This window comes from Chenopodium album, chromosome 15 (assembly GCF_948465745.1).
Source record: "Chenopodium album chromosome 15, dcCheAlbu1.1, whole genome shotgun sequence".
Classification (NCBI taxonomy): domain Eukaryota; kingdom Viridiplantae; phylum Streptophyta; class Magnoliopsida; order Caryophyllales; family Amaranthaceae; genus Chenopodium; species Chenopodium album.
In genome coordinates this window covers 50,520,893-50,546,754 of record NC_137848.1, presented here as the reverse complement: position 1 = coordinate 50,546,754, position 25,862 = coordinate 50,520,893, and the positions used below count along the sequence as shown (strand labels likewise).

The 25,862-nt window shown below is 35.0% G+C and overlaps 1 protein-coding gene and 1 pseudogene across 2 annotated transcripts; both read left to right on the top strand.

Annotated features, from left to right (window-relative positions):
• The first annotated feature begins 6,660 nt into the window (after window positions 1–6,660).
• Window positions 6,661–17,662, top strand: LOC145583292 (nuclear poly(A) polymerase 1-like; annotated as a pseudogene). Its single transcript, XR_014100101.1, has 12 exons — window positions 6,661–7,474; window positions 7,575–7,652; window positions 7,772–7,879; window positions 8,808–8,870; window positions 8,963–9,124; window positions 9,803–9,916; window positions 10,092–10,154; window positions 11,475–11,797; window positions 13,987–14,151; window positions 14,245–15,129; window positions 16,879–16,946; window positions 17,033–17,662. The product of XR_014100101.1 is annotated as a nuclear poly(A) polymerase 1-like (transcript).
• A 4,694-nt stretch (window positions 17,663–22,356) lies between these two features.
• LOC145581371 (uncharacterized) lies at window positions 22,357–25,744 on the top strand. Its single transcript, XM_081638389.1, has 2 exons — window positions 22,357–25,015; window positions 25,350–25,744. Exons 1-2 carry the CDS (start codon window positions 22,357–22,359, stop codon window positions 25,742–25,744), a joined length of 3,054 nt encoding a protein of 1,017 aa, XP_081494515.1.
• Window positions 25,745–25,862: the final 118 nt, after the last annotated feature.

Below are 25,862 nucleotides of genomic sequence, written 5' to 3'. Positions count from 1 at the left end.
AAACAAATATATATTTAAACAAAAAAGCATTAAAATATATTTAAGATTTCACTTTCATAAGAAATCTAAATTTTGCAAATGTCATTTATGTTGTTATGTGCACCCAAGTGCATAGTTTGTGATGTTGAGTGCACCCTCGAAAGGTTGTGCTGCTACGCGCACCTTTGTCATAGTTGGTGTTGTTGCGGCCATTTTCTTTACTATAACTTCAAAATATTTGTCTTGCTACCCATAATTTCTTACTTTGAATGTTGGGTGTGGCCCAGATTTTATAGGCCCATTGTTTTGGTGGAGTATATATGTGTTCTAAATGTTTCTCGATACGTGTAGCATGGTCAGTATTGCTCTTCATTTCTCTTGATTTTACTACTAGCTTGTATAATGCAAGCCACTATAATAATCCACAGAATTCTTGACATTAGAAGCAACTAAAAGATATGGTTCGTGATTATGGATACAACAATGATGAAGGGCATTCTAGAATATTCTAGTCATTCCGACCTCCATCTACAACTATAAATATTGGTAGTAGACATACAATCAAAATATATACACACAAGAAGCTATACCAATACACAAGTCTTCCTACCTATTTACCCAACTATGGGATTAAGGCTATGATTGATTGATATACTATCTACATTCTCTACTACAAATCCAATAATCCTTTTGTACTACTCCTTTTCTAGTTTCTTCCTAATAGTGAGAGTTGGTATTTGTAATACTCACCCCTATTATTGTAGGGTACTTATACTCTCCTATATTCATATACTAGTACGTGTCTCGGTTGATGTCCAGGGTTACTATTTTTGAAGAGTCTTCCTTTTTTTGGACATGGTTCGTATTCTTTAAAGCTCTAATTAAAATATGTATAAGATTTTTAAAAAGTATCCAATTTTTTATTTTCTTTTGTTATATGTAACCTAATTTGCCACATCATTTCATCAACATGCTATTTTATAATCATAAATGCCAAAAAGCATTAAAAATGTTGAGGTGTTAGCAAATAAACTAATACATACTCTTCAATAGAGGTAAAAGCTCATTAATTTCGATTGTAATATAAAAAGTTCGAAAATCATATAAATTGAAAAACTTTAATTAATCAATTTATTCGTATATAAACGGAATTTTGACAATTAATGAGACCAGCCATTTGCTAATGTATAGGGTATTTGGGGTTATATGATAACAAATGGTTTTTTTAGGGAAATTTACAAAGATGATTTATTTTACAATTTTAATTTGCATTTAAGAATTTAATGATCAATGATATTATCAACAATATTCTATAAAAATAAATGATACTTAACTGGTATATTTTAACATTTTTATAATTATAATTATGTGGTGTTGTCATATGATGAGTATAATTCTATTGTTGATTAGAAATTATAATTATGTCGTTTTTTTGCTATAGGAGTACAATTATATTGGTTATATATGTTAATATATATTTTATCTCGGAAGAAATTAGGAAGCCCTCCTTTGTCTCTTCTCTTTAGTCAAGTCCAGACATATCTATATAGAAGGCAATAGAGCATCGGAATACGTTAGATATTTTTTTTAGAGACGACTGACCTAACTTCTTGTGTATATTTCCGTTTTAAAAAATATAAAATAGTATATTCAATTTGAACTTGTCTAAAAAAACAACATTTTTAAATTCCATTGGTTCAAGTTGGAAAGTTGAAAATCAACTCAAGAAAAGATTAAGTTTCGGATTTTAGGCCTTTTATACAACATGACAAATCTGAAGTTTATGACTAAGGTAATTCTTGTTTGCATTTTAAAAAAAAATCAAATTAATATGAAGAAGTGTACAGATGTAATATATTACATTATCAAGTACATGACAATGTGATGCCTAGCAATTTAATATTCACTCTTCATTAAATATGTTCTGATAGCAATTGAAGTTTCTGATTTTTGAACAGGCTATTTTAATTACTTTAGCAAGGAATTTCAGAGAGCTCTGTATTATCGCCATACAAATCTGATAAATGAAAGAAGCAGATGAGTAAAACTAGAAAGAAAAGTAAATGCCAACAAGTTGAAACATAGAAGAGCAAAATTCAGGAAGCAATGCAACATAAAGGACGTAGTTGAATAATATTATGAACAGACAGCTAAACAAGTAAAGTGAAGTGGCCATAAATCTCGCATACCTCTTAGACGGTTGCAGACATTATAATAAGCTCAGGTCAGGCTTTAGAGGAAGTAACTTCTTTAGGCATTGAACAGAGCAGATCAAATTTAATGCTTCTTCGTGAGCATCATCCACAAGAATGCAGGAAACCAATGCAGCGTCTTGTTATGCAACAAACATACACATAAATCCAGCAGAAAGATGGTAGCGGTATACTGAGATGCCCCGAGCTGCCAGCAAGCTGGCTGAGTGGTCGATCTGATTACCAAAGCAGTTCGGGCAGTCAGTCACGGATAAATTATTAAGCACTGTCCGGTGCGAATCCATAAGCCGTGGGTAGTGCATGGGGATAGGATTTGCGAAAGTAGCTAGGTGCAGGCATGATGCATGGAGTTGGCACAAAAATAGCCAAAGGCCCTATAAATTAAATTACACATCACTGCCTCTGCTTCTAGGTGTTCTTAACACTATCTGTTTTTATCTGTTTCAAAATATTAATAAAAGTTTCACTTAATTCGATTATTGTCAAACCTCTTTTACTACCTTGCTCTTACCCCTCTAACCCGTCATATGTAATTTTGTACACTTTTTCACTCATTTTCTCTTACTCTCCGTTTTCGCCCATTTTAGATAAAAAGAAGCTTGACACTTGGACACACACTCATGCGATTCATGCTTAATACACGTGACAAACTTCGACACAAGATAAATAAGCAGTATCCAATAACTAAATGTAACTATGTAAGCATCCCAAATAGCGCAAGAAAAACATGATAAGAATGGACAGTATTAAGCATTTAGCTTCACAAATTACATTGTTGGAAGAAAAATCCATACTAGGTGAAACATAGACTTGATCAAGGATAGCCCGGTCCGTCAATGATCACCTCTAGTGAAACATGATAAGTAACTCAAAAATAAAACTTTTAATCTTTTAGCTAAAGGTTTATGCTAACCAACATTTGTTTATAAAGTTAATATTTTTTAAAAAAAATACAAATCAATATGTACTACCTCCAACGCAAATTAGTTAGAGAGATAAACACAAAATACAGAGCATTGTTAAAATGAGAAATAATAGGGTAGAAGATGCAATTCCATGAATATCCTACATAATTACTCAGTCGTCTTTTTAAGTGCGATCAAAGTTTAAAAAGGGTGAATGAAATGGAGTAAGCTATGTGAAAATCACAAATTTCCAACAAAAAAAGAAAACAGAGGAATAACAATCAGCAACATACCCCTCGGCAACCTGCTGAGAAGTGATGTCACGGAGCTTGTTTTTCTTCATCTCCTCCAATTAGGGGTGAGAAAGTGGAAAGGCGAAACCCTAATTTAATAATGGCGTCGCAAGCGCAGGTCCATTGAGTTTAGTAAAGAAGATTTCTCCGGGGATGACAAAGCTTCAAGTTGGATCATTTCATCCGCCGCAGAAATTATAGGAGAGTTTTTGTTGGATCTTGGAACTTAGAACTTGGAAGGGTTAACATTTTGTTCATTGGAGTTTGTTGTAAAAAGGGATTATAATAGGCAGCCCACGTTGATATTCGTGATAAACAAAAATCGTTTATTTAGTGGTATTTTCGTAAATAAATCACAACAAAACATCTTAATTCGCATCGAAACATCACCATTCATTATAATTGGTCATTTTCAATATAAAGGTAAAAATTGGTCATTTTCAATAAAAAGTGAAGACTTTTTTTTTTTTTTTTTTTTTTTTTTTTTACGGTGTATTTTTTTGATTTTGGTGTTTAGAGAGCCACAAGGGTAGGTGACGAGAATTGATCCCATGATGTTCTAGAATCGGGAGAGAAGCTTTAATCACTTGAGCTATCCCTTAATCACTCACTGAAGGATATTTTTGTCATTATGCCTTCTACTTCATCCTTCCTTTAATCCTGACATCACCATTCATCAGTTCCTCTTCTTTCGATACCATTATTTCCAACACCAATGCAGGCACCTTCATTTTCTTCATTTCCATTGACATGACCACCATTTCTGACGGTTTCATCGTCGATTTATACGTAAACCCTAAGAAAAAACAAAAATATAAATGGTATGGTTAACTCCAAATGATAAGAGAAGCCATACAAAAGTACAAGAATTGATTATTTTAATTCTAAAAGCACAATTCTCAAGTAAAAACATTACATACTTGCCATAAATTTGTTTATTGAGACGATAAACTTGTGTTTTCTCGGAAAGTGGAAGGAAAGTCTCTTTGCAAATTATTATTTGTGTGAATGGGGTACGCAACAAACTTATTTTTTACCAAGATATTTGTTTTTCAAAACTATATAAAATATTATAATTTTAATTTAACATGCTTCTTAATCAAATGAACATCATCTTCAACTTCAAAAATACAGAAAATGAAAAAATTAAGCAATAATAACTAGTATAGATAGAGAAATATCTTTTCTTTCGGCAACATATGAGTCAATTTCATCTCTACACAATATCTTTATAAAGCAAAGTAGTCGATGATCAAAATTGTTACGAATAAAATTCATAAGCCACTATAACTCTAAGAAGCAACTCGTTAATCAGGCTAATTTACCATTATTGTAAATCAACCACCTTTAATTAAAGAAAAAAAAATTAGATGAAATGACAAAGCTATGCTTCATTTATCAAGTGAAATGACATTACTACCCTTCATTTATTAGTTGAAATGACAAAGCTACCCCTCATTTATTAGCTGATATCCTACCCCTAATTTACATTTTTTTTATACATTAGACTTATAAACTTGATTTTTCTCATAAAATTCTTGAATGATAATTTTCTCTCTTGAATTCATATACCTCTCTGTAAAAATAACCTCCGATCTTATAATTTGCAAAAATAATGGAGGTAACCCTTTGAAAATTTGTGCAGTTTTTGTAAAAAGAAATTCCACACATCTAAAGAAAGATAAAAAAAAAATATGTTATTTCACAAGTGTTACAATTAGCAATGTGCATTTGGATGAACAATATAATTTAAATGTGCTTGTAATATAAACTATGATGGTTAAAGTACAAGAAGGTGGTACCAAAAACCTAGTACTCCTATGTAGTTCTCCTATGTATCAAATATCATTTGCTCATTGTGCCTTTATAGTTCTCTCTATGCCAAAAAAAATTACTTCTTTGTCTCTATTTGTTTGCCTTATATGATTTTTAATGTTTCTAAGACACATCTTAAAATGTAAAAATTTTAACATTATGATATTTTAAAAGTAGACATTGAAACGAATCCAACAAGATCCTACATGACTATATAATCAATAATCAATCAATAACATAATACTAAAACAGACATCAAGAATGACACGTGTCATTTTTTGGTTTTGTTTTTTTCCCTTCAAAACTTTTTTTTTTTTTTTTTTTTTTTTTTTTTTTTTGCAAACATCAATTACTTACTATAAAATATGTATAAAAATACTCACTAAATTATATAATTGTGATTCACCTCCCAAAAAAAATATATTCCCCAAATCATATAATTGTAATTCACTTCCAAAAAAAAAAATATTCACATATTTTTTTTATTGTATAGAATATTATTATATATATTTTACTTTGTATAAGTATTATACAGAATGCATATTATTTCATTTGTTTAAATATGATGAAAGGGAAAAAATAAAATTATTTAATGAAATAAGAATGTAGAATATTTTTTGTAAAGAAAACTATGAATATTTTTATCAATAATTATCGATAAAATTTTACTTATAATTAATCAATATCGGTAAATATGAATGACATATATATAAAATGAGATGTTTTGGTCAAAATATATTAATTTACATAAAATACTTTAGGAAAAAACTATCAAGATCACAGGAGACATACAATGCAATTAATTGTGACTAGATACATGGATGGAGTGATTTACACACAACATTCAATCTAGGATCAAAATATAAACTGCAATTATTATTCCTACCCATAGTGCTTAATATACACTTTTAAAATGCTTAATTATATTTAGTTAATAAGAAGAAAAAACGATATCATATTATTTTTACAACACTCACTTTTTCATTATAATCCATGTTTCATTTCATTGTATACCTTTATAAGAAAAAGAAAATATATATTATGGTTATACGTTGTCTACAATTTTTTTATAAAAAATTTTATTTTTATTTATTTACAAATATAATGTAGAATATAGAATAATAGTGAAATTATCGTGCATGGTACGAGACCTAATCTAATTTCTAATAAATTAGTGATAATTTGTGGTAAGAGTTTTTAAATTCGACTCACATAATTGCAAAGAGATAAACTAATAGGGATAATACCCACATGATTTAACCCTTCAAAAAAAAAAAAAAAAAATTCCTTAAAAAAAATGCGCATTACAAGCGTAAAAGTGACAACTGTACACTTATAAGCGTTAACACGACAACTACTCCAAAGACAACACGAGAAGTCGAGAATACATTATTTAATTAAGGACGAAGGGAATAATGTGATTGGCCGATTGGAGGGATTTTATTTGCACTAAAGGGGAGCAGCATCAGTTAAACTAGCCACCTTTTCTCTCCCAAACTTTCTACAAATATCTCTACTCTTTCTCTCTCTTCTCTCCTATCAAAATTCAAGGAGAGCACGATTCTCAATTTCTGGGTTGCTATGGCGGAAATCTAATCCAAGTTCAAAGCAGCAAGGAGCGGAAGATTTTGTCGATTTATAATCCGCTCGTTGATCTGTGTGATAAGCTTTCGATTTTCCCCTAATTTTGGTTGTTTAATTTTGTCAATTTGATGAAATTAGGGTTTCTCTGTTGTATTAGATTATCGTTTAATTTTCCCCCAATTCATGCTTCAATTTTGTTGTAGTTTTAATTTCTTTGATTTATTCGGTTGATTGTATCTTGTATCCCTATACTACACATTAACAGATTTCTCGTTCTTCGTTCTTCTTTATTTCGTAGTTTTTTTTTTCCGTAATTTTTTAAATTTCCTGAGTTGTTGATTAAATTGATGTGCAAAATTTTATTTTTTTGGGAAATAAAATAAAAGAAAAAAAAAACCGGAAAGCAAAAAAGAATTCTGGAAATAATTGGTGGAAAAAAGAAATCAATTTTGTTGATGGTAATAAAATTGTAGCCAAAAAAAAAAAAAAAAAAAAAAAAAAGAACAGGAAAAGGATACTTGTTAGTGAAAAACAGGACGAAGGGTATTATCCTCTGAGCTTTGAATTAATGGCTAATTTGGGCGTGAACAATCAATATAATGTGCAACGATTGGGCATAACTGAGCCAATATCGTTTGGTGGACCAACGGAATATGATGTGAACAAGACCCACGAACTTGAAAAGGTTAATTTACAGTTTTCTTATAGTAGAATTGGTTGCTTTTGTTGATCATCTATTGTGCATTGTTTGAAGCCATACTGAAGTGAGAATCTCGGTTTTACAGTACTTGGAAAATGTGGGTTTGTATGAGCAGCAGGAGGAGGCTGTGAGAAGGGAAGAAGTGCTTGGAAGATTAGACCAGGTTAAGCTGCGTTTTGTGTGTATTTTATTTGGTTTTCTTGTTTTAGTGAATTGTTATGCTGATTTGAGCTTGTGATATTCAAAAACGTTTTGGGTTATTCTTTGTTGGCTTTTGCATAGATTGTGAAGCACTGGGTGAAAACAATTAGCCGAGCCAAGGGTTTGAATGAACAATTGGTGCAAGAAGCAAATGCAAAGATTTTCACGTTTGGGTCGTATCGACTTGGGGTATGGAACCTTTTTTATGTTGCTGCTGCTGCTATTGCTCTTCCCCCCACTCCCTTCTTAATAAGGATTCTTAATTTCACTTGTGAATAATTCATCTTTGCTTACATTAGAGAATTTTATTTTGTTGTACGGGCCTGTGTTTAGCCCTTGCCTAAGCATGATGACCCTCCATTATATAGCAATTCCTTCACTAGGAAAAATCAAATTATGCCTGGCTTCTGTTATACTCCATAATAGATTTGCCATCCAACTGAATTAGGAGACCTTAACAATGATCAATTTGTACTGGAAAAGCCTACTTATCACTAGAATTGCAAGCGTTTTAAGGGTATTATAACTAGCTCCTAGCTTATTCATTGTATGTTCTTATTCTTTAGTTTAAGCTTCTAGGTGTTGGTTGAGCTCTTAAGTCAGGTGAGTTGTGCTGTGTGCTTCTTCTTTGGAGTCTCAAAAGTTTAACTGCAAAGCGCTCAAGTTGCCATCCACATATGGCCCCATGTCTGTGTTTCTAAGCATGTACCGAGTGTACAGATGTTGGTTGTAGAAGAAATACTAGGCTGGTTCTTTATGGTGGATGGATATTTGGTGATTCATAACCTTAGGGAAGAGACTGAAATTGTGTTTAAAATAGGAAAACACATGTTTAAAGAAATTTTTAATTTTTGCTTGTTATGAGTAATATTCTATATCTCATTCTCCCAATTTCCAACAATTCCACCTTGTCGAGGCTCCAGGTTGGCTGAAGCTGAAAATAGTGACCTGGAAATGTCCAAAGAAACTATACTTTATGATCTTTTTCACACTAGTGTTTAGTAACTTGTGTTTCTTGGAAATCACTTACCAATTTACCTTTCTTTTTTCCAAGCACTTGCTGTAATAGTGCCAACTTTGCTGAAATTTCATTTTTTTTTTTCGTCATTGTAACTAGGTGCATAGTCCTGGAGCTGATATAGATACCCTGTGTGTTGGCCCTAGACACGCTACGCGAGAGGTAAGATATAACTTTTGTCTGCTTCTATACCTTTCCCATTTTTTTTTCCTACTTCAGTGCCCCCTTTACTTGTTATATTTTACTGGATATAGGAAGATTTCTTTGGAGAACTCCACAGGATGCTTTCTGAGATGCCAGAGGTTACAGAGTTGCACCCTGTGCCTGATGCTTTTGTCCCGGTGATGAGATTTAAGTTCAATGGGGTGTCCATAGATCTTCTTTATGCAAAATTGTCGCTTTGGGTGGTTCCTGAAGTGAGTATAATCCCCACATTTGCATGCTATAGTTACAAACTTTGGTTTCTTTTTTGATTTTGTGTTCATGTTGAATAAAAATGTGACATCTATCATGATCATTTTACACTCTATGCGCTTGGTTCCCATTGAGGCACAGAGAAACCGAAATTCTGATACATATTATCTTGATGTATCTACTAGGAAAATGCATGTTAGCTACTTAACTTGTCTTATTGCTTACTTGCTTAGGTTGGCTAGTATGTCTTTATCTGTAATCATATATGTATTGGCCCCAATGTTTTGATGAATTTTGTATATCTCGTGTAACTATGATTTTGCCCTTAAAAAGTTCATGCCCATTTGCTTCACTTCCTTAGATTAGTTTCTGGAGTTGAAGTTCTCCATTGTTTTTGCGAGGGTCTCACAGGAGGTAGTGAAGGACAGTTTACCCTTAAAAAGTTTCTAATACCTCTCCCCAACGTGTATTTAACTTCTATCTGTCATTTTGAGGATGATTTTAGCAGTCAGATCTGGCAGGTTTATATCTGGTTGAGTTATCTTGATCATGTTTTGCGTGAGTGCTGTGTGCTGTGTGCTGATGGGGAGAGAATCAGGAACTTGCCTTTTTAATATTGAAGAATATGCGTGTCTCATATGTTGCTTATGTGCTATTTTGCTCTATATCTTATAATGTAGGATTTGGATGTTTCCCAAGATTCAATTTTGCAAAATGCTGACGAGCAGACTGTTCGCAGTCTTAATGGTTGTAGAGTTACAGATCAAATTTTGCGCTTGGTGCCAAATATACAGGTCTGTATTGCTTTTAAAGTCTGATTTACAGTGTCTAAGTTATCATTACAAAAGTGGGTGCTCATGATGGTTGAAGGAGCCAAATATTATTGTGACGGTTTGAAGTTGAGTAACCCGTGCAATTTTTTGGTCTTTAAAGTAGGTATATTTTCTGAATTTTTACCGCTTGTTGCAGAATTTCCGTACTACACTTAGATGCATGCGATTTTGGGCAAAACGTCGTGGTGTCTATTCAAATGTAAGAATGAGTTATTGCCTCCTTTTATGTAAATAAAGAAACTGTCTTGATAGAGGCTCTAATAAATTTTTTTTGGAAAAATTCACAAGAATAATCCCAACTTTGCTCCATCCGCTCAAAATAATCCCAACTTTCGATTATTTTTTAATAATCCCAACTTTATACTCTATCCGCCCAAAACAATTCCAACCGGTCATCCAACTTGCTATTACAAGATATCGGACACGTGTCTTCCTATGATAGGTTAAAAAAAATAAAAATAAAAAGGAAAAAAGAAAAAGAAATAAAATAAAATAAAATAAAAAACCAGCCTTCAACTCATCAGCCACCGCCACTGCCGAGCCCAATCCCTGACCACCACTCACTAGCACAGGAGAGAGAAAAATGGTGAAGGTACGTATGAACACGGCCGATGTGGCCGCCGAAGTGAAATGCCTTCGAAACTTGATTGGTATGCGATGTTCCAATGTCTACGACATCTCTCTTTAGTTATCTTTCTTCATTCCTAAATCAATTTCAATTAACTATTCTTCAATATGTTAGTTTTATCAAGAATCTGCTTGTATTTTTCAATTGCAGACTTCCATGTTGTTGATGAATAATAGTGGAATCACATAATCTAAGGAGAGTGAGAAGGTTTTGTTGTTGATTGAAAGTGGTGTTAGGTTGTATACAATTGAATATGTCCGGTAATACGAACACTGCTCGTGATTAAGTTCGAGGTTTTATGAGGGTTTTGCCCCAGTTTTATTGACAATTTTTTTTTGCCCAATTGGATTTTTGTAGGGTTAAGAGTAATACACCATCTGGGTTTACTCTAAAATTGAGGAAGCATATTCGTACTAAAAGGCTTGAAGATGTCAGGCAGCTTGGGTATGATAGGGAAAGGGCGGACGACGGGATAGGGGTAGGGGCGGCGCCGACCGTGGTAGCTGGGTCCGGCGTCGGCCGGAGGGGATGGCATTGGGCGGTGTGGAGAGATGGGTGGTTTTTTTAGTTTTTAATTTTTTTTTTTTTTTTTTGACTAATTTCGTGGTGACACGTGTATATTAACCCAAAAAAAGAAATCTTTTACCTGTTTAATAGGTCACCGGTCACTCGGGACTGTTTTGAGCGGATGAAGTATAAAGTTGGGATTATTAAAAAATAATCCAAAGTTGGGATTATTTTAGGCGGATGGAGCAAAGTTAGGATTATTCTTGTCAAATTTTCCATTTTTTTTTCACCTTTTTTTTTTTTTTTTTTTGTTTTTTTTTTTGTGTTTGTTTTGTTTTGTGTGGAATATTTGGATCTTAATACTTTCTTTCATTTCATGGTTAGGTGGCTGGGTTTCTTGGCGGTATTAATTGGGCACTACTAGTCGCTCGTAGTTGTATTCCAACGCATTGCCCAATATGTTAGTCTCTCGCTTCTTTAGGGTTTATACTCAATGGAGGTGGCCCAATCCTGTCATGCTCTGTGATATTGAAGAGGGATCTCTTGGTCTGCAAGTTTGGGATCCAAGGAGGAATCCCAAGGATAGATACCATTTGATGCCTATAATAACTCCTGCATATCCATGCATGAATTCTAGTTATAATGTCTCATCCAGTACTCTGCGGATTATGACAGAAGAGTTCCAGAGGGGATATGATATTTGCGAGGTATTTTTTCTTGAATATGTTGATGCCATGTTTTCTTTATGTGTATGAGGATCCCTCTCGCTAGTATGATGTCTCATTTACCTTTGTTCCCCCTCCCCCCCTCTATTTTATATCTCTTGCCCTTGTGCAATGAACACAGAGAGAGGAGGGAAGGGTAGTGTTGTGTGTAGTGTTGCTCTCCACAGGAAGGATCTGCCTCTATGTTATATGTTTCCTACATATTTTGGTCCATTTCAGATCTTTATTAGTACAAGTTATACTGTCTGTTTATGTAGAAGTCTAGATCTTTAATACTAGAGCATGGGTGTGGATGTTGTCATTGCCTTTTAGTTCTGGTTATCTCTCATGCCTGCTGGACATATAACTTTGCACACCATATTGACTATTTGACTGTCACTATCAATTCTTACAAGTCTCTCTCAGAAGCCTCTTGTGCCGTTGTATTTGGAAAATCTATGAAGATTAAAGAGGGAAATCGTGTATTGGGTGGCATTGGCTCCTGGAATTATTGGACCCAAAGTTGTCATGCTTTAACATTTTAGGCTCTTACACTTGTGGGAGTTCCTTAGGAATTGCAAAAAAAAGCTGGTTGATACTCGGAGGTTTCTGTGAGTTGTATGTTGGCCATCTTATGTTTGTTGAGAATATCGACTGTATTTAACACAAGATCTAAAGCGTGTCTTCAAATTTTATTTTAAGATGAACTTCGTATTTAAGTTTGTGGGGGTGTCAGATGATATTGTCTTTGGCTACATAGACGCTTTAACATTAATTTTATCAAAAAAGATTATCAAATATGATGTAAAAAGTTACTGCTAAGCTTTCCTTACCATTTGATTATTTAGATTTCCATGAAAATGCTCACTGGAATCATTATTATGGGAGGGATTAAGGGCCTGTTCACATTTACTGAATTGAGCTGAACTGATTGGATCTGGGCTGGGCTGGGCTGGGCTGGGGCTCTGGGGCTGGGGCTGGGGCTGGGGCTGGGGCTGAAATTAAGTAAATGTGAACAGGCCCTAAGACTTTGATTTTTATGCTGTTGGGATATGCTTATATGTTGTATATCAGTTCCAGTATGGTTTCACTACTTTTAGCCTTCAAACTACTCTTTTTTTTTTATTTTTTTTATTTTTTTTTATTTTTTTTTTATTTTTTTTTTATTTTTTTATTTAAGATTTATTTATTTAATTCAACGTATGTCTTATTGATTTGCCACGTGTGGACTTGAACTGAAGTTGTAGATAGCGCACGACTTTAGCTTGACTTGAGTCGATTATGGCGGAATGGATTTTCTGATTTTGAGTAGCTCATGGCTTGTTTCTTTCAGACAGTATTGTTGGAAAGTTTTGGAAAAATATTGGAGTACTTTCTTTAATTATTGAGCTGTTTAGTTTCCTGCATTCTAGTACTCTATTGTTACCTAGAAACCTCTCTAGCGGTTGAAGCTTTCACCCCTGACAAAACCTAAGGGGTCAGCTGGAAATCTTAAAAAAGAACTGTCTTACTGTTTTTTAGGTCTGTCTTAATTGGATTGGCATTAGTTTAGAGTCATACCTTGGGGATCTCTTGTGGATGCAGATGAATATGGGTAATATTACATCTAATTTTTTTTATGTCTCCAAGGGCAGTCTAGGGTCTATATTAGAGGCCAATCTGGCCATGAATGTAGATGACACTGGATCCTGTTTAATTTTGTTTCAATGCTTGTAATCTATTCAGTGGAGATTGAGCGTCTGTGTCTCCTATGTCATTTCTTTTCTCTTGTGTGATATATCCTTACTCTACTATGCATTTCTTTTCCTCTTAGCTTCTAATTGTCTTTCCCTACTCATTGAGAGAAGGGTTGTGTTTGGTCTCGCCCTTTTATAGGAGGCTCAGTTTATTACCTTCCTGTTTTGATCAATCAATCAATATTGTAGCTTATGTTGTGATGTTAGTGTTACATACAGAGTATTATGAGATATTTAGTTATAGAAAAGCTGCTTATAGGTTTGTCAATAGTGACTGTTGTCTTCAAACATGAGGATATCTCAGCTGTCCTGGTCTGCCAAGCTGTACCATTGAGTTGTGGCTACACTGCAATTCTGATGATATGCTGGGCTTTATGTGTGTGTGTGTGTTTTTTTTTTGTTCTTTTCTGTATTCTTCCTTCTGTAGTTCTGATTGGTGATTGTATGCACTTTCAGGCTATGGAATCTAACAAGGGTGACTGGGACTCACTTTTTAAGCCATATCCTTTCTTCGATGCGTATAAACACTATCTGCAGATAGACATCAACGCTGAAAATGCTGATGACTATCAGAAATGGAAAGGTTGGGTTGAGTCTCGTCTTCGTACACTTACGCTAAAGGTAAAATAGAAGCTATTTACAATAACATGATTGGAATTTTATACATGTATCCGTTGTGGAATCCATTTCTGAAATTTGTTTATGCCAATCCAGATTGAGAGGCACACGTACAATATGCTTCAGTGCCATCCTCACCCAGGTGAATTCACAGATGAATCCAAACCTTTTCATAGCTCTTATTTCATGGGTTTGCAGCGTAAAAAAGAGGTTCCAGCTGGTGAATGCGAAAAGTTTGATATAAGGATGACCGTTGATGAATTTAAGCAAACTGTTAATATGTATACCATGTGGAAACCTGGAATGGAAATCCGGGTTAGCTATGTAACGCGAAGAAATATACCAGCTTTTGTATTTCCTGGGGGTATCCGTCCTACAAGATCCTCTAGAGAAAGTAAGCGATCTCTTGAGATGAAGTCTGGTTTAGATAAGCTAGGTGATGGGAAGAGGAGAAAAAAGGAGAATGATGATACCGCCGTGTCTGGTGTGGGATTGCCCAGACTTTCAGCTTCTTTGCCTTCTATAAGTGAAGGAGGTCATGCAGGTAGTCCTATCAGCACTGCAACTTCTTTAGTAAAAGTGAATCATCTAGAAATGGATGGATCTAGTGAGGTGAATACTGAGAGAACAGATACAGAAATGTTACATCCTGCAAATAATGGTGAACTTGATAGATCTGTCCAACAAAGTCCGCCTCTCAGTACTGCATCAGTTCCTGCTGCGTCATCCAACTCCAATGAGGCAGAGAAGGTGGCTATTGAAAAGATGATGTCAGGTCCATACGGTGCTCAGCAAGATCTACCTGAGCTTGATGAGCTAGAGCCAGATGTAGAAAATGCTCATCAAGTTGAATATTCTGGAGAAGCTGCTAAGTTGTCACGGGAGACCTCGTCTGTTATGCAAGCAGTGGAAATTGGAATACCTGGTGCAACTGCTGCTCACTCCAGTTCATTTGCTAATGGGAGTTTGGAAGAGCTTGAGGTCGTTTCCTATTCCTGGATCATTCTCTCTTTTACTTTCACTTGAATTATCAATGATTAACATGTCATAAATGTTCCTGAGGCCCTAAAAATGATGACATTAATAGCAATGTACTTCGTATTTTGATAGGTAGTGGGATCCAAGCACTAGTAAGAGTATTATGTTGTTGTATATTAGAGTTTAGAGGTTGCAGGTGGCTAATTTACCCAGTGGAGATATTTAGCTATCTCCAGAATCTGGGATCTCCAAAAAGTATTGTCCTAATTATTTTTTTAGGCGGAGAATGGGTTTTTTTTTCACCTTCAATTCCGAAATCATTATAAAAATATCTCTGCCAGCTTGTGCTGTATGTTTGGTTGAGGGGATTTGGACGGTAGGGGAAGGAGTTGATAGGTATATCCCCTTATCAATCAATCAATCAATCAAAGCCTTAATCCCAAAAGTGGGGTCGGCTAACATGAACCAAATTTGATTATTCCGTGTAGTCATCAACATAAATCTTTCTCCTCCATCCCTTACGATCCAAAACTTCATCCTCACGTAAATCCATGCACTTCATATCCTTCCTCACTCCTTCCAACCAAGTCATCTTTGGTCTCCCTCTTCCTCGTTTAATCCCTCCATGGTCCCACTCTTCCACTCTTCGCACCGGTGCACCCTCGGGTCTCCGTCTTACATGTCCAAACCAACGCAGACGATTTTCCCTTAATTTATCTACAATGCCCGCCACACCTACTTTCTTGCGAATAACCTCATTTCTGATTCTATCTCTTAAAGTGTTTCCACACATCCACCTTAACATGCGCATTTCCGTAACCTCCATCTTTTTAATATGCTCTTTCTTAGAAGCCCAACATTCTGTACCATAGAGCAACACTGGTCTTATGGCAGTCCTGTAGAATTTTCCCTTCAACTTTAAGGGAATGCTGCGGTCGCATAGCACTCCCGTGGCCGCTCTCCATTTAAGCCACCCTGACTTAATCCTGTGGGTCACGTCTTGATCAATGTCACCATTCTTCTGGATGATCGACCCTAGGTACTTAAAACATTCACTCATGGTCAAATCCTTTCCATCCAAACTCACCACTTCATTGCTTGTCCCCCTCTGAGTGCCAAAACGACATACCAAATATTCAGTCTTACTCCGACTTAGCTTAAACCCTCTAGATTCCAACCTTTGCCTCCATTGCTCCAACTTGACATTAACCCCATCCTTAGTCTCATCCACCAAAACGATATCATCTGCGAACAGCATACACCATGGAACCTCATCTTGAATTGGTCTAGTTAATTCGTCTAGAACCGTTGCAAAAAGAAAAGGGCTTAATGCAGACCCTTGATGCAATCCGATTGTAATAGGGAAATCTTTTGTCAACCCTCCGCATGTCCTCACATTTTTGTAATAGGTATATCCCCTTAGCTGGGCAATAATTTGGTTGGGTTAGAAGGGGAGGGAAGAATAAAGGGCGTACATTTTCCATTTTATCAAATGGAAAAGTTTTGAACTTGGAAGTTTTTTGGAAATGAAAACCACTCTTTACCCTATTTCACATCTTTTGCGTCATCGATTTAAGAGCGTATTTTTTTATCCTTCTCTCCCCTCTTGCTTTTGATATTATTGTGAATGTTGTCTAAAATGCTGTAATTGTTATTTACCTGTTGATTGGAGGGTTTGTACCTGCTTTTTTTTGGGTAATTAGATGCTAACTGCATGTGGTTTGATCATCTTTGCTTGTTCTATTTGTGCAGCCTGCCGAACTTACAATGCCAGGACCTGTTCAAATAACCGCTCCTGTACCAAAAAAGCCGCTTATTAGGTAATTCTCGCAGTATATTATTATTTTGACGTTCTCTTTGTGGAGTTAATTTCAATCACCAAAGTCCAATGCTTTTTCTTTGGCAGGCTCAGCTTTACGTCCTTGGGTAAAGCTACAAGTCATGGCTCATGAAGTAGCGAGCTTTAGGCTAGTGCTTCCGGGTGGTTTAAATCTTGGAAGCTTTCCTGTGGCCATAATATCCCTTTATCAGAAATATACGATCTGTATGAAGGGTTTACTTTGTATAAAATGTCAATAAATCTTGAATATAATAACCGTGCCTTGTCATCCATGAGATAGTAGAGCCATAGGAGGTGCATAGTAGTATGCACTATCAACATCCACCGAGATCAGTTTATAAGGATTTAAGAGGCACTTTTTTAATCTGCTCGACTCTTGCCTATCTTCGTTGCTTGTCATGAAACTAATCAGAAAATGTGTAGTGCAAGCTCAACAACTGGAGGCAATTTTGAGACTTGAAGAACATCTGAGGGAACCCCGAAGGCGGCATTTTGTAGACATACTGCATGAAGTCTAATATCGATTTTTACGGATTAAATTTTAAGTTATGGCTTATGCTAGTAGATGTTTGATTTCGGAGGTTAACAATATATGATGCAGATTATTAAATGTTGGGAGGTTAATTTTGTCACCCTTTTATATTTGAAGAGTATTACCTATCCATGTTATGCCTGTACTCATTTTTATTTTTATATATCCTCATTTTGAAATTTTCTTTGCTGTACTTGGAGTACTTCCTTTTTATTTTCTACTTGATTTATTTTGACTTTTATAACATTTTTAATCTACATACAATTGATCAGATTTAAAGAACATATTCCATTCCAATAAAAAAAAAGAATATTTATTCAAAAATTGATAAAAAGAACATTTATCATAATACGAAGAATATGATCTTCAACCTCGGAAAATAACATGAAAACAAGTAAAAAATTTAAAAAATACCTTTTCTCTCAACAATGAATTAATCAATTACATCATTAAGAGATTATATTGGAATGATAAATCAACTTTATTGTATTATTGAATCACTTTGAAATTCAAAATTTACCATGGTTTCTTTATATAAATTAATCAATCGTTTTGTTTTTTTTTTTTGCTCATGTACTTTAATTTGTATGCAGTGTTCTTTCCGCGTTTTTTAATAACCTTTGTATTATGATTGGGTTTACCATGTTCATTAGACACCCTGGTGTATGATGAAATTTTCAATTTAAACATGTATATTTGATATACATAAGAAAAAACAATCATGTGGAATTTTATTTGAATTGTATTAAGAAAATCCTACTGTACCAATATCTAAATTTTTGTATTGATAAGTGTGATAAATAAAAATAAATCAAGATAAAAACTGAGGAAGGGGGATATTTTTATTTTTTTATGTGGCTGGCCACACCATATGGCCGGGGTTAATGGAGGTATGTTCACTTTAGCTTAATTTCAGTTCATTTCAGCTCCTAATTTCGTTCCCTCATAAAATATTCATTTCAGCTTTATTCAGTTTAGTTCAGCTCAGCTCCAATCAGTTTAGTTCAGTAAATGTGAACAGGCCCTTACTCCTAACCAAGTAATCTCTGACCATGTAACTCCTCGAGTAACCTATGGCTGAACCCCTCGAGTAACCCTTAATCGATAAACCCCTGACTGAATCCCTCAAATAACCCCTGACCAAGTAAGTTGAGTAACCTCGGCCACACAGTGTGGCTAGCCACATATAAAAATTTGTGTTATTTTACAATTAACACTTTGTACCCTAAATGAAATGCCCATTTTCTTCTGCTCTCATACCTGAGTTTTTTCTTTTCTTTTTTTTTTTTTTTTACAAAGATCTCATATAACAAACAAAAATACAACCCAAGTAAGAAAACCTAAACAAGACAAGCACAGAGAACCAGAACAAAAGAAAAAAAAAACCCAAAAGGAACCAACTAAAAGGACCAGAGAGTTGTTTGCGTTTATGTTGAAAGTTTGGAAGTTCGAACATTATGTTAGACTTGGTAAATTGGATCTTCTTTTAGAGAGATAGACCTTTAAACAGCTCTATTGTTTTAAGACAGACTTTTAGGAGTCTCATTTTCAACTCTTATCCTACCAGAACTAAATACCTCCATTTGTATTTCATTGTCAAATATAGAGCATTGGAAAAAACTTTTAACAATAAATTCGTCACTTTTTAAAAAAAAAATGAAAACCACTAATATCAGTATTAAAAGATGATTAATCGAAAACCAATAGACTATTTATTTTTTTTTTTTTTTTTTTTTTTTTTTTGACAGGAACAACTATTTAAATTAAATCATTTCTGTTTGGACCATCACTCAAGCCTCAAATGCCACAAGGATTTTTGAAAGTTTTATTTATTAATTATTAGCGGTTTTACACACGTTAAAACTTAATATCAACAACAGATTTAAGCCAGTGAAAAATAAATAAAGATAATTTATGTTTTAGCAATTATGTATGAAAATTATTAAGTTGACCTTGGTATGTTGAAAATAGTATATCCTGACAAAGTAGTCCACATCCATGATTATCTTTCTTTGATTACATGTGATTATCATCAAGACCTTGTGGAGTTGAACAAATCATGTACTCCCGCCAATATATCTTCTTTGTTTAAAATCTTTTAATTTACTAAACTTTTATAATATTAAACTTTACAAAGCTTATAAAACAACAAAATAATCTTATAACACTAATCAAGTAACTCACGTAGTAATGACCGAATAACCTCTATAACACTAGCCGAACAACCCTATAACATTGACGAAGTAACTCTTTAACACTGACCAAGTAACCTCTATTACACTAACGAAATAACCCCTATAATAGCTGTCCACTTATAAGAATTTGTGTAAACCTTAAGATATTTTGGGGGTCTTTGATGATCTACTCCATCTGTCTCCAATTGTTTGCCCCAAACTATAAATCCACTTTATTAAGGCTTTGGGTAAAAAATAGTGTACATGGGTTGACACAAATATCAATAAGGAGAGAGATAGAGAGAGTGCAAGTGGGAAAACATGGCAAAAGTAGTATGAGGCAATATTTTGAGGACACCTTAAAAAGAAAAGTGGAGCAAACAATTAGAAACGGAGGAAATATAAATTAGATAAATATGCACATTTCAGATTACGTAAAAATTCTTTTCATTGTCCTTGTTATAATTTATAGATCAATTTGAAAGAGCTTTTGGTAAGTTAGCCTTTAAAAACAGTCAAAATCAAATTTTAATGAATGACGGGATATGATGATGAGCTTATTAAGTCACCTTATGTTTTGCTTATTTGACTTAATTTGAATAAATATGGTCTGATTTGATTTGATTTGATTTGAATCTGATCTGAATGTTTGATTTGATCAAAATTTGACCTTTTCATGTACGATATTTTATAAAGAAAAAATATATCATAATCATGTTAGATTCGTAATAAGGTATATTTTATTATAGTATTATATAATTTTCGTAATTTTTTAATTACAAATTTAAAGATATTCAACGATAGAAAAATACACTAAAACAATAAAAGTACGTCACACAATTACCTTTTTTTTTTTTTTGATCTAATCTGATTTGATACAAGTAAAAATAAGGTGAATCAATCACAAATTTTTATACGTGGCTGGCCGCACCGTATGGTCGAGGTTAGGGCTTTTCATCGGTCTAAGACCGGACCAGACCAGACCGAAAATTAGAATTTTAAGAACTGAAGACCGGACCGATTAAGCTGGGACCGAAGCCGGACCGGACCGAAAGAATCGATTCAAAACCCGAACTGGACCACTTTGGACCGATTTAAGAATTTTTTTTAAAAGAATTCGAAATTTTTAATAATTTTATGGAAAACTCGAAAAAAAGTAAAGGGAAAACTATAATTTAAAGCCTTTTTTTGTGTGTTTAGTACTAAAAAGCTCATAACATTAAAGTTTTCTAAGCTTACTAAAGATAATGTTAACCATTATTTAAGGTTTCAGGTATATTTTTAATCAAAAAATCGGTTCGGTCCAAGACCGGTTTTTATAGGGTTTTGAATCGGACCGGACCGGACCGAAGACCAGAAAATAAATTTCCAATCTCCAAACCCGAAGACCGGACCGAATTCCAGAAAATAAATTTCCAAATTCGGTCCGGTCCATTTTTCGGTCCGGACCAATTTATGAACACCCCTAGTCTAGGTTACTCGAGTTACTCAGTAAGTAATTAATTGAGGGGCTCGATCAGAGGTTACTCGTGGGGTTCGGTTAGGGGTTGCTTGAGGGGTTCGGTCGGGAGTTACTCGATCAAGGGTTACTTGAGGGGTTCAGTTAGGGACTACTCGGTCAGAGGTTATTTGAGGGGTTACTAAGTCAGGGTTATTTGAGGGGTCCAGTTAGGGATTACTCGAATAGGGGTTACTCTTGAGATTACTCGATCAAGTTTTACTCGAGTGTTAACTGGCCACATGGTGGTGTGACCAGCTACATAGTAAAAGCTCTGGAATTAAACATGACCTCAAACATACGTATATACAATATACGATATTTGGGAAAGTGAGGAAAGGTAAACATAGATACTTTATGCAATTATGTGAGCAACTATCTTTGATCTTTCATATTTATTTTCATCGACTTTGATTTGTTTTCCTAGCATTAGACAAACACGGAAGAGTTAATAAAAGAATAAAAGAACACAACCAAGTTTTTCACTAGTCTACAATTGTTCTAGTTAGGCTTGTTTATTAATCAATTCAAGCGTGTTAAACCTCGTTGGTTTATTTGGTGAACGAGCTATGACGACCATTCTTATATACGAGTGTATGTGTATTGCCTCATCGATATGTCTATTTCCCTTCACATTACTCTGTCCAAATACATATGACCATTCTTAATTATTTACGAGTGTATTACCTCATTGATATCTCTATCTATACTCTACCTAAACACATATGACCATTCTTTTTTACGAGTGTATTGCCTCATCGATATGTCTATCTCCCTTCATATTACTCTCCCCAAACATATGAGCATTCTTATTTGCGAGTGTATTACCTCATAGATATCTGTATCTTTACTCTAAACACATATGACCATTCTTATTTTCGAGTGTATTGTCTCATTGATATCTCTATCTCCCTTCATATTACTCTACCCAAACACACATTACGAGTACACGGCATGACGTATCTTGTAGCTGCCATTGGAGACTAATCAATTACTCGAAAACTAGGGAGTAAGTATGATCCACAAAGAAATTTATCATCCCTAACCCCTTACTTACGTTGGACCAGCTAGGTGGGACATATCACTTGACCACCTAAACCCCAAAGGTTTCTATAAGTACACATGCATCTAACTCTTGTTTATATGCAAAGTAAGATACTACAAGTTGCAAAACTAGCCAAAAAAAATGCCCTCATTATTTGCATTTTCTTACCTTGTTAGCTTACTAGCCTTCTCCTTTTTAACATTTGATCATCCCTTAATCCTTCTCGTAGAGTCGAATCTCGACTCAGACAAGGATGCCTTAATCTCATTCCGATCCCAATTAAGCCTAGATAATCCTTCCAATAACCCTTTATCTTCATGGGACCGAAAATCGTCCCCTTGCAATTGGACAAGAGTTGTTTGTAACAAGTTTGGTGATAGAGTCATTGGCCTAAACTTGTCAAGCTTACAACTTATTGGACAAATAAGCCCTCACATAGGTAACCTTTCATTTCTCCAATCTCTTCAACTTCAAAACAATCAACTCACCAACACAATTCCAAAGGAAGTATGTAATCTACTTCAATTGAAAGTTCTCAACTTGAGTTCCAACAAGTTAGAGGGTTCAATCCCATCGAACATAAGTAGGTTACGCGAGCTCAAGGTATTGGACTTGACGATGAACAAGATTTCGGGGAGGATCCCAAATGAAGTGAGTCTTCTTCCAAAGCTCCAAGTCTTGAACTTAGCAAGCAACTCATTTTTTGGTTCGATACCTCCATCACTAGGGAATGTCACCTCGATGACTAATTTGGATTTGGGTACTAATACTATTAGTGGCACCATTCCAATGGAGTTAAGCTATCTTCGAAACCTCAAGCATCTCGACCTCAGCATAAACAACCTCACTGGCACGGTCCCCTCGCCTATGTACAACATGTCATCACTAGAGTTCTTTGCCTTGGCATCGAACGATCTTTGGGGTGAACTTCCTTACAACATAGGAGAAACGTTACCAAATTTACTCGATTTTAATTTTTGCATCAACAAGTTCACCGGAAGAATTCCTGGCTCGTTGCACAATCTTACAAACATCAAAGAGATTCGAATGGCTCACAATCGTCTCACAGGAACCATACCGCCGGGTTTAGGGAACCTACCTCACCTCAAGATGTACAACATTGGCTACAACTACATAGAAAACTCAGGTGATAATAATGGTCTTGACTTTATAACTTTGTTAGCAAATAGTACCGAACTTAACTTCCTAGCCTTCGATGGAAACCTTTTGAAAGGAGCCATCCCGGAATCTATAGGAAATCTGTCCAAGGTTCTCTCCAAGTTATACATGGGGGGAAATCAAATTCACAGTACCATACCAAGCACAATCGCAAAGCTTACTGGCTTAACCTTGTTAAACATAAGCTACAATGAGATAACCGGTCCAATTCCTAGCGAAATTAGCCACTTACAAGACTTGCAAGTCTTGGATTTGTCTCATAATCATATTTCTGAGGCTATTCCTGACTCCTTTGGTAGTCTCATTAAGCTAACTAAACTCGATTTATCTAGTAATAATTTGGTAGGTCAAGTTCCTAGTACTTTTGGGGGTTTTAGTAGTCTCACCTACATGGATTTATCAACCAACATGCTTAATGGAACCATTCCTAGAGAGATTTTTAACCTCCCATCTTTGAGTAACACCTTGAATATGTCTCACAATCATTTCGATGGGCATTTACCAGATGATATAGGGCAACTAACCATAGTCATTAGCCTTGATCTTTCGAGTAATCGATTGTCTGGAAACATTTCTAGCTCCATCTCGAATTGCAAGAGTTTGGAGACATTGAGTTTGGCTAGGAATTTCTTCTCTGGTCCTATACCAAATTCTTTTGGAAGCTTAAAAGCCCTTCAAACCTTGGATCTTTCTCATAATCAACTATCTAGCTCCATTCCTTCCAACCTCCAACTCTCTACTCAATCCTTAAATTTGTCCTATAACAATCTTGAAGGAGAAATTCCTTGTGGTGGGATCTTCGGAAATCTCTCTAGAGTCTACTTACAAGGCAACCCGAGACTTTCCTTGCATTCCGAATGTGGAGGTTCTCATCATCACAAAAGAAAGTTACGCAAAGTTGGTATTGTTGTTGCAATTGTGGCAGTCTTGGTGTTATTTTTCATAGCTGGTTTGTATTTCGCAATAAGGAAGAGAAAAGCCAAGCCAAGTAGCAGAATATCAGACTCGAAGATGCAGGAAGGACATTACATGGTTAAATATGATGAGCTTCGCCAAGCTACCGGAGGTTTTAGTGAGGCGAATTTGATAGGAAGTGGGAGTTTTGGATCAGTGTACAAAGGGTGTCTACAAGATAACATACCTGTTGCAATTAAGGTTCTTGACATGAGAATCGCAGCTTCTTGGAAGAGCTTTCTTGCAGAGTGTGAAGCTCTAAGAAATGTTAGGCATCGAAATCTTGTTAAGCTTATAACCTCTTGCTCAAGTTTGGATTTCAAAAACAAAGAATTTCTTGCTCTTGTTTATGAATTCCTTAGCAATGGAAGCTTAGAAGTTTGGATTAAGGGTAAAAGAAAGAAAGCAAATGGAGATGGTTTAGGTTTTTTGGAAAGATTGAATGTGACTATTGATATTGCTAGTGCACTAGATTATCTACATCATGACAGTGAAGTCCCTGTGGTGCATTGTGATATAAAGCCTAGCAACATCCTTCTCGATGAAGATATGACCGCGAAAATAGGAGACTTCGGGTTGGCAAGGTTGTTGATGGAGCAAATTGGTGGTCAACATTCCATCAGTTCAAGCCATGTTATGAAGGGCTCTATTGGGTATATGCCCCCAGGTTAGTAATCTGTAAATGCCAAACTTTATTTACATTTCTATTGTATACATTAAAAAAAAAAAAAAAAAATCTCATTTTAAAAATCCCACGTTCAGAATTAATAGTCACAAATTTATTTTTTAGCATGTACAGAGATAACCGTCACAATTCTAAAATAGTTACATTCTATGATTGAATATTCTAACTTAACGTTGATACGGAGAATATATTTTATGCGTAGAGCCTTAGAAAAAAAAAATGATCATATGACATTAATATTTCATCCTCTGCTTTTTTAGTGAAATTATATGATATTGATTGATGAATACATTTGATTAAATTATGAGCAATGCAGAGTATGGGTTAGGAGCCAAACCATCAACAGCTGGAGATACATACAGCTTTGGGGTGACATTGTTGGAGCTATTTACTGCGAAAAGCCCAAGCAACGAGAGTTTTACAGGAGAACAAGGTCTAGTTGGATGGGTTCAAGCATGCTTTCCTACTCAAATGATGCAACTCGTGCTTGATCCTGAGTTGCATCAACAGCTGCCAGAACTTGCTGCTGCTGCTGCTGATCGTAGCTACAAAAAATCACAAGCAGTAGTACAAGAACATTTAGAGTATTGTGTGGCGAAAATTTTTGAGGTTGGATTAGCATGTACTGTCTCTCACCCTGATGGGCGCATTAGTACGAGGGAGGCTCTGAACAATCTTACAGCTGTTAGAAATAAGCTCCTCAAAATCTAGGTGCTATGCACCCTGTTAAACATTTTAGGCATACGTATCTGCTAATGGACCTGATTACAGCTCAATAAACTGCCTCAGAATCCTTTGATTCACAGCTGAAGATTGATGATCTTGAGCA